Genomic DNA, 14,278 nt, shown 5'->3' with positions numbered 1-14,278 from the left:
CGACTTCTCCACCCATCGTCCATCTATCCACACCAGCTTTATAAACAATTGGGTTTCTTTCATCCTCGATCCACTCAGTTTTTCCTTGTGGATACTTTAGACTCTTACTTCTTTGACTTCTTAATGCCACTGACGTCCTTCCAGGTACCATGTATGGTCTCACCTAGTCACCAGGACCTCGCTTTCTGAACCTTGATCCTTCAGCAGACCCCAAGCTGATAAGTTCAGCCACAGAGATAAAACATAAATATATTTTCACACTAGGTGTAGGGACAAGTCTATGTTTAAAAACTAAAATCCCCCTTGCCTTGTAATGTTCTGCCTTACATAGCTAGAAAGCTAACTAACTACATATATACATGCATGCTTGTATACAGATATACACAGTGAGGAGCAAATCAGGAGATCAAGCTGTGTCAATTTGTGTGCACAGCCTCCTTTGAGGATCTTCACTGTGAGCTGCCCTCACATTGATGTCATGGTGTCACCTACGAGAAGTTGTGATTCCATCAAATACCTAACTTGAAATACATACACACACATATAAATATATTACTTATATTAGCATCTGTTCTATTTAATATTCCTAACAAAAGATATCAGATTGTTTTCTATGTTCTCCCAGGTTTATTACTGTCATTGCAACTTACTGATAGGAAAAGATGAATTCTAAAAACATATTAGGATTTGCAAAGGTTTATCATGTTAGCTGAGGGCTATGCTTGGCAGTGTTTTTAAATAGAGTTATCAAGAAGTCACAGGAAGTAATTAATAAATTATAGCAACATAGCAAAATGGTTAAGAACACAACCTCTACAGTCAGACTTCCTAGGTTTTTTTTAATTGAGATATAATTGACACATAACATTAGTTTCAGGTGTATGACATAATGATATTTGTATATTTTGCAAAATGATCACCACAATAAGTCTAGTTAACATCCATCACCACACAGTTAAAGGTTTTTCTTGTGATGAGAACCTTTAAGATCCACTCTCTTAGCAACTTTCCAAATTTTAATACAGTATTATTAACTATAGTCACCATGCTGTACATTACATCCTCATGATTTTTTATTTTATAACTGAAAGTTTGTACCTTTTGACCCCCTTCACCCATTTAACCCACCCCCAACCCCTGCTTCTGGCAACCACCAATCTGTTCTCTGTATCTATAAGTTTCTTTGGTTTTTCTTTTGGATTCCACATATAAGTGGGATCATACAGTATCCGTCCTTCTTCTCTGACTTATTTCACTTAGCACAGTACCCGCAGAGCCTATCCATGTTGTGGCAAATGGCAAGATTCCTTTCTTTTTTATGGCTAAAGAATATTACATTTTATATACATATTTATATATGACATTTTCTTTATCCATTCATCCATCGATGGATGCTTCCATGTCTTGGCTATTGTAAATAATGATACAGTGAACATGGGAGTGTAGATATCTTCCTGAGTTAACGTTTTCCTTTGAATAAACACCCAGAAGTAGAATAGCTGGACCACATGGTAGTTCTATTTTTAATTTTTTGAGGAGGCTCCATACTGTTTCCCATAGTGGCTGCACCATTTTACATTCCCACCAACAATGCACAAGGGTTCCCTTTTCCCCACATCCTCGCCAACCCTTGTTATTTCTTGTCAGACTTCCTGGGTTGGAACCCCAGCTCGACCAACTATTGCTACCTGTGTGATTTGAACAGTTTATGTAATCTCTCTGTGCCTCAGTTTGATGATGATAATATAGATCTTCCTGATAGGGCTGTTATGAGGATTAAATGATTTGGTTAATATTCATAAAGTGTTTAAAATAGTGCCTGGCACATAGTAAGTGCTATAAGATAAATAAAAGAAAGAAAGGAAGCCTCTGACAAGGAACAAACCTGATTATACTTATAGCCTAGTTTAGGTAATAAATTCTGGATAGTCAATCATAGCATGTTTTAAATTATGAAATAATTATTTTACAAACTGTGTTTTTTTGTTTTTGAGGAAGATTAGCCATGAGCTAACAACTGCCGCCAATCCTCCTCTTTTTTTGCTGAGGAAGACTGGCCCTGAGCTAACATCCATGCCCATCTTCCTCTACTTTCTATGTGGGATGACTACCACAGCATGGCTTGACAAGCAGTGTGTAGGTCCACACCCAGGATCCGAACCGGCAAACTCTGGGCCACCAAAGCGGAATGTGCAAATTTAATCGCTGTGCCACTGGGCTGGCCCCACAAACTGAGTTTTTAAAGGAAGAAAAACAAAGAGAAAAACCACAGGAGAAAAGGATTGAATCAACAGGTCTGTGGGATTTTTTTCCTTGTGCTCGTCTCTGAAGGTGACCTTTGTGGGAAAACGTACGTTATTTGTTCTCTGAGCTGTGCATGATTAGTTTCTTCATCATACACAGACAAATTAGGAAGGCTGCTGTGGTGCTCAGAAATCATCCGTTAAACAAAATCAAAATTAATGATAAAATTGAGTTCCCTTTGTGTTTGATTTTCATCTATCTGCACTCAATTATAAACAAGCTATCAAAGAAAACCACCCATTAGTTGTTAATTCATAATGACTTCAGAAAGCAATCCCTACACTGCTATTGATATCTCACTGACAACCTCTTACTCTCTGCAGGGCTTTAGCTGAGAAGGAAAAGGGAAAACCAAACCATGTGATCCAAGGGCCTCCCCCTCCGCAGCCTGGCCGCGGGGACTCCAGGGCGCAGCACCAGGCTTCGTTTACACAACATACACGTCTATAGATTTAAAAGAGGCAATGGAACTTTTTCTTCCACCATAATAGATTGCTCCTTAAGTAAAACAGACATAGATAACGTAAGAGTACATCCCAGATTTCTATTCCGTTATGTCAAAAGGGAATATTCTTCAAAGTTAGAGAAAGTTTTCAAAGAGGAAAGTGTCTAAAACAGAGACAATATGTGCTCCACCAGGAGAGAAATAACATCTAATTATTAATTTGGGATAAGAGTGACATCATCCCATAACTGGAGTTCTCTCCCTTCATAGTACGCATCTAAATGACTAAACATTCTGACCTCTGGCACATCCCACAGTAAATCCATTTTGCAGCCTCCTAACTAACTGGTTGTGAACCATAAGGAAAAAGAATTATGTGCTGTCCATTTAGACATAGGCTGATTCAAAGAAATATTAAAAACAATTTGGGCCTTGATTTGCAATAATTCTAAGCCCTTATTTGCAGATTTATACACATTTAATGTATATTCTTCTTACTTGAAAAAAAAAAAAGAGACAGCTTACAATTTTTAAAAAGTAGTCCTTAAATGACAAAGAAAAATCAGCAATTACAATGAAAATGGCCAGAAGGAGAGAGGGCTGGAGGGTGAGGAGGTGAGACAAAGCTATAGGACTCGAGTAGGATGGATATTGCAATTGTACAACTCACTTAATTTCAAGTTTTCTGACAGATAAGAGGAAAGGAGGAACTATGAGAGAAAAACAAGCATTTCAAATCTTCAGGAGAAAGGCAAACTTTTTCCGAATGTTAAGATCTCTAAATGGTGACTCACAAGGATCTTCATATTACAAGCAACACAGAAAATACTAAAGGTTCATTAAGACAAGCTGTGGTTTCCAGACCAATATTGGCTCATTTGCGTTTTTAAAAAACTTTTTTTTTACTATGATGTCAACAGGACTCCTCTTAGAAATAACAGTTCTATAGGTTTAAGATGCCTAAACTCAAAGGATATAATTTAAAATTATCAACGTGTAACTTTACAATTTTTTTCCCTTTCTGTATGATGCTCACATGCAAAAATTATTTCCAATAGCAGCAAATGCACTCCTCTGATGGTCCCTATCCATGCCAGCCATCCAGTCAATAAAATTTATTGAGTGGCTTCTATGAATCAAACATTACTAGGTCTCAGGGATACAAAGAAGACAAAGACAGCATCCCTGGCCTCCAAAAGTGCCACCTGAAAGTACCGCTCACCACAGCGAGTGAGGAGAGAACGGGCCCTGGAGTGGTCTGTGGCAGCCGGGGCAGTTGGTAAGCGAAGAGTGGAGTTTGTGATTATGGAAAACTTCACCAGAAATACATGGCACGTAAGCTCTATCTCAAAGACTGGGAGTTTGTCAGCCTCCTGAAACAGGGGAAAGCCATCTCACATAAAAGGGATGCTGCCTTTGCATTTGCTAAGACATGACCAGAATAGTGTTTAAGAAACTGCAAGTAATTCAGTGTGGGTGGTTACTGGACTGTTAAGGATTGAATGTTTGTGCCCCCCCAAATTCTTAGGTTGAAAACTTCCCCCCACCCCGCAATGTGATGGTATTAAGAGCCAGGGCCTTTGGGAGGTAATTAGGATTAGATGAGGTCAACAGGGTAGAGCCCTCATGAATGGCATTTAATGCCCTTGGAAGAGTCACAAGAGAGCCTGATTCCTCCCTCTGCTTTCCTCCATGTAAGGAGAAGATGCCAAAGAGTAGCTGGCAGTCTGTACTCCCGAAGCGGCTCTCACTAGAACTCTGCCATGCTGACATCCCGGTCTCAGATTTCCAGCCTCCAGAACTGTGAGAAATAAATTTCTGCTGTTTACAAGGCACCCAGTCTATGGGACTTTGTTATAACAGCCCAGACAGTCTCAGATAAGGATAAAGACAAAGCTGGAGAGGAAGCCAGGGGCCAGGGCATTGAAGGCTTTGTATGGCAAGCTAAGGAGCATGGAATTCATCCTGGAGGCCAGTGTTGTTCAGTTATTTTAAAACAAAGAAATTGTTATTCAGACATAATCATACATGAGAGCCCAATTACAGAAGAGAAAAAGGATCTCCTTGTTTCAAGTGACTTCTGGGGAATCTGAAAACTGACCAGGTTAGCTTCTTGACACACAGTTTGAAAACTCTGGCTATAAGCAAGTCGGGGGTCAGAAGAGTTCATCACAAATGGTTTAGAGCAGACAAGTAAGAGGAGCAGATCTGCAATCTCACAATGCTGACCCTAGCTATAATATGAAAATGAACTGGGGTAAAAACGAGATCCAGGAAGATGAGTTATGAAGGTATGACCTTTCCAGGAAAACAGTGAAACCGAAACCTGTATCAGAGCAGATGGTAGTCAAATTTTTAGAAAATCAAGGATAAAGAGGAAATCCAAGTGACTACCAGGAGAAAAGGTCAATTACAAACAAAAAGAGTAAGAATCAAATTATCAGGATTCTTATCAGCAATGCTGGACATATGACAAAAAGTGCAGCAACGTCTTCAACATGCTGAGAGTAAATAACTTTGAATCTAGATATCAATAATAAGTAAACATTAAACCTAGACAAAATGTGAAATGCATAAGATCTCAAACCACTGCTAAAACAATTCCTACAGGTTGTGCCAGAGGAAAAGAAAGTGTTAACAAGTCAGCTGCAAAAAACAATGATTTATGACGAGTTTGAGCTGGCATTTATGCTCTAGATGAGAAGATATGAATATTAGTGAGAAAAAAATGAGATCAGTAAGGGTCAAAGTCCTGAAAAAAAAAAAAAAACAAGAAAGCACAGATTAAAGAATAAATTGGTCACTATTAAAAATTGTTTTTTTTAAAGTAAGATATGTAGGATTTAAGAAAAAGCAAAGAAGAATCTCCATCAAAGGTTAGCAATTGTGTTGCCCTGCACGTTTTCAGAGTAATATTACCTGAAATAGATTCACTATTTTGTTTAGTCTCCTTTATACATCTAATGTCTTCATAAGTCAATACAAGTCAACAGACCACCAAATCCGCGTAGAACCGGTTAATTCCTGTTCAGTCTTGGTTGGCTTTATATTCTTTTATTTCTTAACTGACCCCTGACAACCTACTGATTATTCTACATCCATTAACTCCTTTAAGACCAAGCTTAAAGTGTATCTCTTCCCATAATTATTCCCTAACTAACTATTCAGTCTGTGACCTTTATTCTTCCCCATCTTTCTACTTCCCCAAGAATCTATCTCTAATCCTTGTCCTCAATCTCTGTCATCTCCTCTCTTGGGTTCTTTCTTGGTTCCACCAATATTTAGCCAAAAATGAAGAGAATTAAATCACTAACAAAAAAACAAGAAACAAACACATATTCCATTTACTTATTCCTGCTTTTCTGTCACCAGGTTCTCAAAACATATAAGCTTCTTCCACTACCCCCTTACCAACCACAGAATGCTCAAGTAACTCATTTCATTTGTTTATGGGGAGTTTTCTCCATGTGGACAATAAATTCAAAATGCAGGCATTTTACCTTTTATTTCTTCACATACATCCAGGGAGTTCAGTGCAATGCTTCAAGTGCAGAAAACATAAAATTAAATATGTGCTAAGATATTAAGAAAGAAAAAGAGCAAAATTTGATGAAGAAATTAATGTGGAACAAGCTAAAACAGAAGGAAACACTCCCACTTTCTAGCTCATCCATCCTCTAGGCAAAGAGAGTTACTCTGTAGACTGGCAAATACACTGCTTTGGAAATTTACCCATTTATTTTGTATTTCCTGTCAACATTCTAGAGAGGTTCAGAAAAAAAGAAAAGAAAAATGAATCAATTAACAAGCCTTTATTCTCATCTACAGAGGAAGACTATTTCCTAGTATGTCATTTAGGTTCATTAACATTCACATTGTATTTTGCAAACACAAAGAATGATAATCTCCATGGTAAGGGAAAGTGCATCTAATTCTAACTATGCATTCTCCCACAAATTAGATGTTTCAGGGTCTTACAGGTTGATTAAGTTGAACCAGGTAACAAATGAAGTGAATAAAGGATTTTCTGTGGGTCATGGAGAAGAAAATCTTTATCACATATAATCATATGTAAAGACATCACAAGCAAGAAAGAATGAGTTTGACCAAAATCCTATAATCATGGCAAATCATGAGAACGTAATGACCTAACTGAGGCCCTAGAATTATAAAATATTCTTCTATCCAGTAGATGTGCTTTTTTCTTCTTCCATTTAAAGAAAAGTGCTGAGACATATGAATTAAAAATCACAAACCTATCAAACTCTAGTTGAACTAAATAACAGCAAAGAAATGCAAAAGGTATTAACAGAAAAAGAAAAGGAGGCAACAAGAGACCACACATTTCAACAAATTTCTGGAAGAGAGAAAGCAGTTGGAGGGGTAAGAGACTAAGGAGACAAGCAAAAATTACCATCTGGTGTTGCAGAAGAAGAGCCTGAAGAGGGGTGGTCAACCTGCCTCACAGAACCCCAGGAGACTCGGCATCTGGAAGCCCCTAGTTCTACGAAGGTCAGAGGCGGTGTTAAACAAGGGCACTGCACGCTCCGGAGCAGAGCCTCTTCCTAACAGACAAACGTGTATCCCCTCAAAACACCACCACTCACCCCTCAAATTGGAGGTCAGAGGTTCAGTCTCTGAAAAACAAAGAAAGAAGGTTCCAGACCCAGAGACAATGTGCACAGCAGATGGCAGAGGTGAATCACATGTTTGAAAATAGGAACACTAAGTGTCTTACTGAAAGGAGAGACTCTTGTCCTCTTTCCCTGCCCTTATCCAAGGATGCCAGTAGCCAGGTACAAAGTCCTCCCCTTCATGGCCCTTCCAGCCACCTTGTAGGAGGCTGAAAGATTCATCTCCAGAAAAAATACATGATCCCAGAGAAAAACTTTCACTTACTGCCATCAACATAAAGACTGGCTCACTTTCTGACTGCCCAACAGAGAGGCTCAACAGGAACAAAGCCCCATCCAGGTTCGCAGAACTTTCAATAGCCTTTTCCTACCACCTTCTAAAATACGACCACATAACCATGGACCACCACACATTTGAAGGCAGCCTGCAACATGAGACAGACTAAAAGAAACTCAGGAAAAGAAAACCTGAAAGAAATAGAACAGAGAGTGGTGGTCTCAAAAAGATAAAAGTATCTTTGGACATTTAACAATGACAGAATTTATGAAAAAGGGAAGAGAACAAAACCATGTTATTAGAAATTTTAAAAATCTGATTACAAAAATAAAAGCAGTTAGAAGATAAAGTAATTTCTCAAAGTGGAACAGAAAGTCAAAATGATGGGCAATTTGAGAGAAAAAGATAAGAAAATCTAGGAGATCCAATATCCAAATATTAGAAATTCCTGAAACAGTAAATAAAGAACGTGGAGAGAAGGAAATGGGAAAGAAAGAACACAAGAAAATATTCCAGAAATGAAGGTGCCTATGAGGTAAGGTGCCTATGAGGTAAGGTGCCTATGAGATTAATCTTCTTAAGCAAATATTCAGGTGTTAATTTTTCAACATGCCACATCCCTCCCAAAACCTCTCAATGGCATCCTTCTACCTAGCAATTTCATTCCAACTCTCAATAATTAGTTTCACTTTACTTAACCAATCTGATCTCTTACCCTCTAAAACCCAAAGTCTTTCCAGAAATTATCTATCTCCTTTCTATTCTCTGGGACGGTCACTTTAACACTGCTTTTTCAGCACCCTGAAAAATGGGGACAATAGTCTCTATACAAAAAAAAAGCAAATATGGTGTAAAATGATTTGTTAAATCTGAGACAAGTTTCAAGTTCTACTTCCTCTGCATCACTGTTTTTCCTTCTTTTCTCTGTGAACTCTTAGCCTGACCAGCAGTGCAGCATAAGCGTTAAGAGCATGTGGGCCAGCTCCATGGCTGAGTGGTTGAGTTTGCGTGCTCTGCTGCAGCGGCCCAGGGTTTGGATCCTGGGGACGGACATGGCGCCGCTCGTCGGGCCATGTTGAGGCGGCGTCCCACATCCCACAACTAGAAGGACCTGCAACTAAGATATACAACTGTGTACCGGGGGTGGTTTGGGGAGAGAAAGCAGAAAAAAAAAAAAAAAAAAGAGTTAAGAGCATGGACTTTGCTGTCAGACAAGCCTAAATTCAAGTTCAGGTCTACCAGCTACTTAAACTCTCTAAATTTCAGGGAACTCATCTAGGAAATGAAAATATAATCACAATACCTTCTCTCATAGTATTACCATGAGGATTAAATTAAATATGAATGTGAAGTATCTCAAATTTTTTTCATCTGTCTTATCTAAGAAAATTGCAAACAGAGGTATTAGGTTTTGTGCCACTCTTCTCCCCATCAATTGTGTAACATCTAAATATAAATGGAAAAGCAACTTGATCTGCTCTGAATTGTGGCCCCTCTCCAAACTCACATAGTGAACCCCTAACTCCCAATGTGATGACATTTAGAGATGGGACCTTTGGGAGATATTTAGGTTTGAATGAGTCATAAGGGTGGGGCCCTGATGATGAGAATAGTACCGTGTGAGGACTCCGCAAGAAGGCAGGCATCGCAAGCCAGGAAAAGGGCTCTCACCAGAACCCAACCATGCTGGCTGATCTCCGACTTCTAGCCTCGATAACTGTGAGAAAATTAATTTCTGTTGTTTAAACCACCCAGTAGTATTTGGTGATGGCAGCCCAAGCTGACTAATGACTAATACGTGATCCTTTGAGATGTTAAAAGTCTGCTATCAAGAAACCTCTGTTCTAGTCCACATTGTTACTGATTGGCAAGGAAAAGTTAAAGTACACAAACGTCCTAAACACCGAAAAGAAGACAACTCCAATTGCCATTGTTACTCACTTGGGTATTGTTGAAACAACTTTTAGGCCCAAGATGGAGTTGTTCCTGCCCCAGGTGCCATGTCAACAAACCAAAACTTAGATAACTTCCACGTCCCAATAAATGTTCCTCTTGACCAGAAACACAGTATATCCAGTCAGCCAATCCCCAAATGCCAAGCCAACTCTGGGTCTTCTCACCCCAAACAAGGTTGACTATGTGGCCTCAGCCAGTTATTTTCTATTTTTCTTTTCCTTGTTCTTTATTCTTTATCCTATAACAGCTTTCTGGCTTCTGCCCATTTTGCAGTTGTCCAAATGGAGAGACCGTCTGCTTCATGAAGTGTTAAAGTTTGTTTCTATCACCTAAATCGTCTTCTTAAATCATTTTTAACAGTATTAATTGGAAGGATAAAAGAAGAAAAAATGATAATCAAAGACGAGAAAAGGAATTCTTCACAGTCTGCCTCGAATCCCTCTTTCAGGTTTACTTTCCTGGACCTCTTGCTTTTCCCGACCTGAAGTCTTCCTCTGACCTCCTGAGCTACATTTTACTAGTTAGGACAGATCCACTTCCCACCCAGCTCTCTGCCCCAGAGGCTGACCTGTGTGGGCCATAATCCCCAGAACGCTGGCTTCTCACTGGGTTTGGCCAATGTGGAGCCCCAGTCAGACGTCAGAGAGAGGGAGGAACGTGCTAAAGATCAGAGCGTTTGTGCCTTCTTTCTCTGGTTCCTTCCCTGAAGGTTTACCACGAATTAACCATGTCCCTCAGCAAAGCTCAGTGCTCCTCTCAAGATGAAAAGCATCTTCGTCCATGGGGGCTGCTATCACAAAATACCACACGCTGAGTGGCTGACAAACAACAGAAATTGATTTCTCACAGTTCTGAAGGCTGCCAGTCCAAGACTGGGGTGCCAGCATGGGTGGGAGAGGGCCCTCTTCCAGGTCACAGACTTCTTGCTGTATCTCCTCCCACCGGGTTCTAGTAATTGATCCCTCGCTCCTTGTGGCCTAGGCAAGGTAACAATCTGGGTGCTCCTAAGCCCCCTCAGGCCACCCTCCTTTGAACTCTCGTGTGCATCCCCTGCGTGCTCAACTCTGAAAACAGCCTTTTGGAAGAAAAAAGTCCTATTCAAACTGTCCTATTTTGAGCGTGCCATTTGCTTCCTGTTGGGACTTCGATCAATACACACACTTTTATTCATGCAGTACCCTCAAGTTAAAATATCCTTCTTCCTTCTATCTCTCTGGTCAACTTCTAAACATGTTACAAAGCATGCTTGAATGTTGCTGCCCCTCTCTTATTTCTCCTGTCACCATCACAGAATGAATAGACCGTTCGCTCATTTTTTGCTCCAACAGCACTTTATTTTTAAAACACACAGGTACACACACACACACACCGCATATATATTACAATTCAGTACAAACATCACAGATCAAGGACAGCATCTAACACACAGCAGACACTCAATAACCGTGTTAAATTCCTATCAAACAATTTCAGAAGATTTTTTTAATATAATAATGTTTTTAAGGTGTATATTTTGATATAGTAAACAAAAATATCTTTACAGAAGTTAGTTTGGCTACATATGCAGGAAAAAAAGCGTTAAAGATATGAATAACGTATGTCTCACTACCCTTCAGGAAGACACCCTTCTATCCTATCCTTACATCTTCATAGCCTGGAATGTTTACTTCACCTTTTATTAATTCATTTTTAAAATATTTTCTCTTTGGTTAACTCACTTAAAAACATAGAAAGGAGACATTTATATGACCATAGAAGCCATTAGGTATCTTCTTCCAAAGCATTCACCTGAAAAGACCAACTGTTTTGCAGAGGAAACAAAGCTGTTATTTCAATGGCAGGTGACAGTTCCTTTTTCTTAATGGTTACCAGATAATTCATAAGAGAAACAGCCTCAAGTGAGTTATAAAGGTCAATCCCTTGTGGACTGAAAGAAATTTTCAAGTTCAATTTAAAATAAGATTTGTAATTACCAAGATAGACTACCTAGGGACAACTTCAGATTGAAAGGCCAAAAACCTCAAGTTAGTTGATTTTTTTATAGAGAATTTAACCTCTCCCCCAAAGAAAATCTGACGCATCATTCCCCATAAATGAAAAACCAATTACATCACTATTTCAACACAATCACAGCATCTAAATATCTCCTCAACATTGGAAACATTTAAACACTACAAATAACATTTTGGGCCTAAATTTCCAGTTCATCATCCTCACACAATAATAATGAAGAAAGATTACACAAAAGTTTACTTGATATTTGTGGGACAATTATTTGCTGTTAAACATGGACTTTAAAAGCCAAATGAAACGGCAAAAGCCCCTCTTTTTTTTTTACTATCGGATTATTTCATTTTATCCAGGTAAAATAAACTTTGGAAAGAAAGCATAGAATAGTGCATAGCATTTTACAAAAGCAGCTTAGTCCATTTGGGCTACTATAACAAAACAGCACAGACTGGGTAGCTTAAAAACAACAGAAATTTATTTCTCACAGTTCTGAAGGCTGCAAGTCCAAGACTGGGGTGCTAGCATGGTTGGGCAAAAGCCCTCTTCTAGGTCACAGACTTCTTGCTGTATCTTCACATGCCAGAGGGGCTAGGGACTTCTCTGGAGGCTCTGTTATAAGGGGGCTGATCGTATTCAGAGGGCTCCACCCTCATAACTTAAGAACCTCTCAAAGTCCCAACTGCCAGTACCATCACATCAGGCATTAGAATGTCAACATGTGAATTTTGGGGAGACACAAACATTCAGACGACAGCAGAAAATATAAAAGATTTGGAGTTGGATGGGAGAGGTAAATGCCTGTCATTATTCCCCGTATTTATCAATAATCATGCTTTCCTAGGAATCCGTTATTTTTCCCCATGCATAAAAACAACATATCAAGATTACTCCATTTATTTTTTCATGCAACAAGTAGGTAAGGTGGCAGAGCTCATCAATTTCCTAATTTAAGAAGGCAGAAAAAAATTCTGCAACACTTTAAAAAATTAGTAAGTTTAATTCTTTTAAAAACTGGCCATTAGACCTACAGCAACAGTGAAAACAAGGCTAGTACAGTTGCCTTGCCTCACAGTTTCCATAAAATCAGGCCTCATAAACCAGAGAAGAATCAAGCTATTTGGTCTATTCCTTCAAAGACTGGACCTAAAAATGTTGTAACATTCAATAAATGTTTCTCGAGTGCCTACTCTGTGCCAGGCACTGTTCTCAGAACTGAGAATATACAGTATTAGCAAACAAAACGGCAAAGGCCCTGCTCTCGTGGAGCTTATAGTGACTTAGAAAAGAGATTATTTATATTAAATTTAAATCCCTCTTATTGTATACTCTAGCTACTTTTTCTCTTTTTCACTGCAGATTAAAAAGAACCTTGGCTGCCGTCCCATGTTAAAATGTCTCTTTATTCCAGACAGTGTGCTCTTCTGGTAACTATATTATGTGCGGCAATATTTCAGTAATTTTCAGATACATTTATAATGTCACTACTTGCAAAAAGCAAAACAAAAATGGCAAAACAAACATATGATGCATTTTAATTTTAAGTATACTTTAGGTAACTCTAAGTTAATATTGTTAAATAACAAATGCTAATAAAAATAATATTTCAGTCATAGGACTTATCATCGTAAATGCTACGAATGCTATTGCACGTCTAAGGAAGAGACAGAGACACAAGGGGCCTGGAAATATTATATAATTATATGAGCATGGGCTAAAATCAAGTAAATGTTAAAGGATTTAGATAGCTTCTTAAATAATCAAAGCCCAAAATCTGTAATGGTGGCTTTGGGACCCAGCCTTCAAGCTTCCCTTGAAGAGACAGGAGAAGCTGGCTGTGTCAGCTGTGCAGACCCTGAATGCAGAACCGCGTGGTCAGCCAAAGCAGAGGGAGTGTGCAGGACGCTCAGCCTGCCTCTGAAAGGCAGCCCGAGGCTGACCCAGGTGGCCTTAACACAGGAGAAGCCGAGAAACAGGAGCACCATGTCAAAGATAACCAGAAAAATCACGTCCCCAAATTGCAAGTTTCCCACGCACCACAGTGTCGCCTCCCATTTATGTGGCTCATCACAAAAACAATTTTATCAAGATTCTCTTTACAGGTAAAAATCCTCTCTACATTTGCTGATTTGAAGACTTTTCCTTTTTCTATTAAACTTTCCGTTTTCTAGATAAACCTCTGCCATACTCAATCACTCCTTATGTGAAGTTTGCAAAGTTGATGATAATGCAAATAATCAGTTTGGTGCCTTACCAACCAAGCAGTTCTAAGCTAACACATTTTAAATTTTCCTGCATTTGGACATTTAGACTGTTTCTCCCACAGTTATAATGTATCAGTTTGCATTCTAACATTTTAAATCTGACTTCGCAAACAGTATAAAAAGAAAATAAGTTCAAATAAAAATAGGACGGAAGAAAGTACCTTTAATTTGGATCCATGCGGTACCAGGAGGGATTTATTAGGCTTTGGTGGGATATACAGATCCCATTTTCCATAATCCAGTTTTTTGTATGGGTACGAAAATGGATTCCAATCATCTAAAATAAAAGGAAAGCTCAGTTAACAATAGCATGATGGGACCAATATTTAATGAATTTCAAGCAAAGAATAATATGCTGCCTACTCGTACAGAATCAAATTATCTAAAATAT

At 38.8% G+C, this 14,278-nt stretch overlaps 1 protein-coding gene across 1 annotated transcript in view; it reads right to left on the bottom strand.

Moving 5' to 3' along the window:
- GBE1 (1,4-alpha-glucan branching enzyme 1) overlaps positions 1 to 14,278 on the bottom strand; it is a 246,641-nt gene that overhangs the window by 150,474 nt on the left and 81,889 nt on the right. The window contains exon 3 of the mRNA XM_070597715.1: positions 14,049 to 14,164. Within this exon, the coding sequence (XP_070453816.1) occupies positions 14,049 to 14,164 (116 nt within the window). The remainder of the gene's footprint in view (positions 1 to 14,048; positions 14,165 to 14,278) is intronic.

Source organism: Equus przewalskii, chromosome 27, assembly GCF_037783145.1.
Source record: "Equus przewalskii isolate Varuska chromosome 27, EquPr2, whole genome shotgun sequence".
NCBI classification, from domain to species: domain Eukaryota; kingdom Metazoa; phylum Chordata; class Mammalia; order Perissodactyla; family Equidae; genus Equus; species Equus przewalskii.
This window is presented reverse-complemented; position numbering and strand designations above follow the sequence as displayed.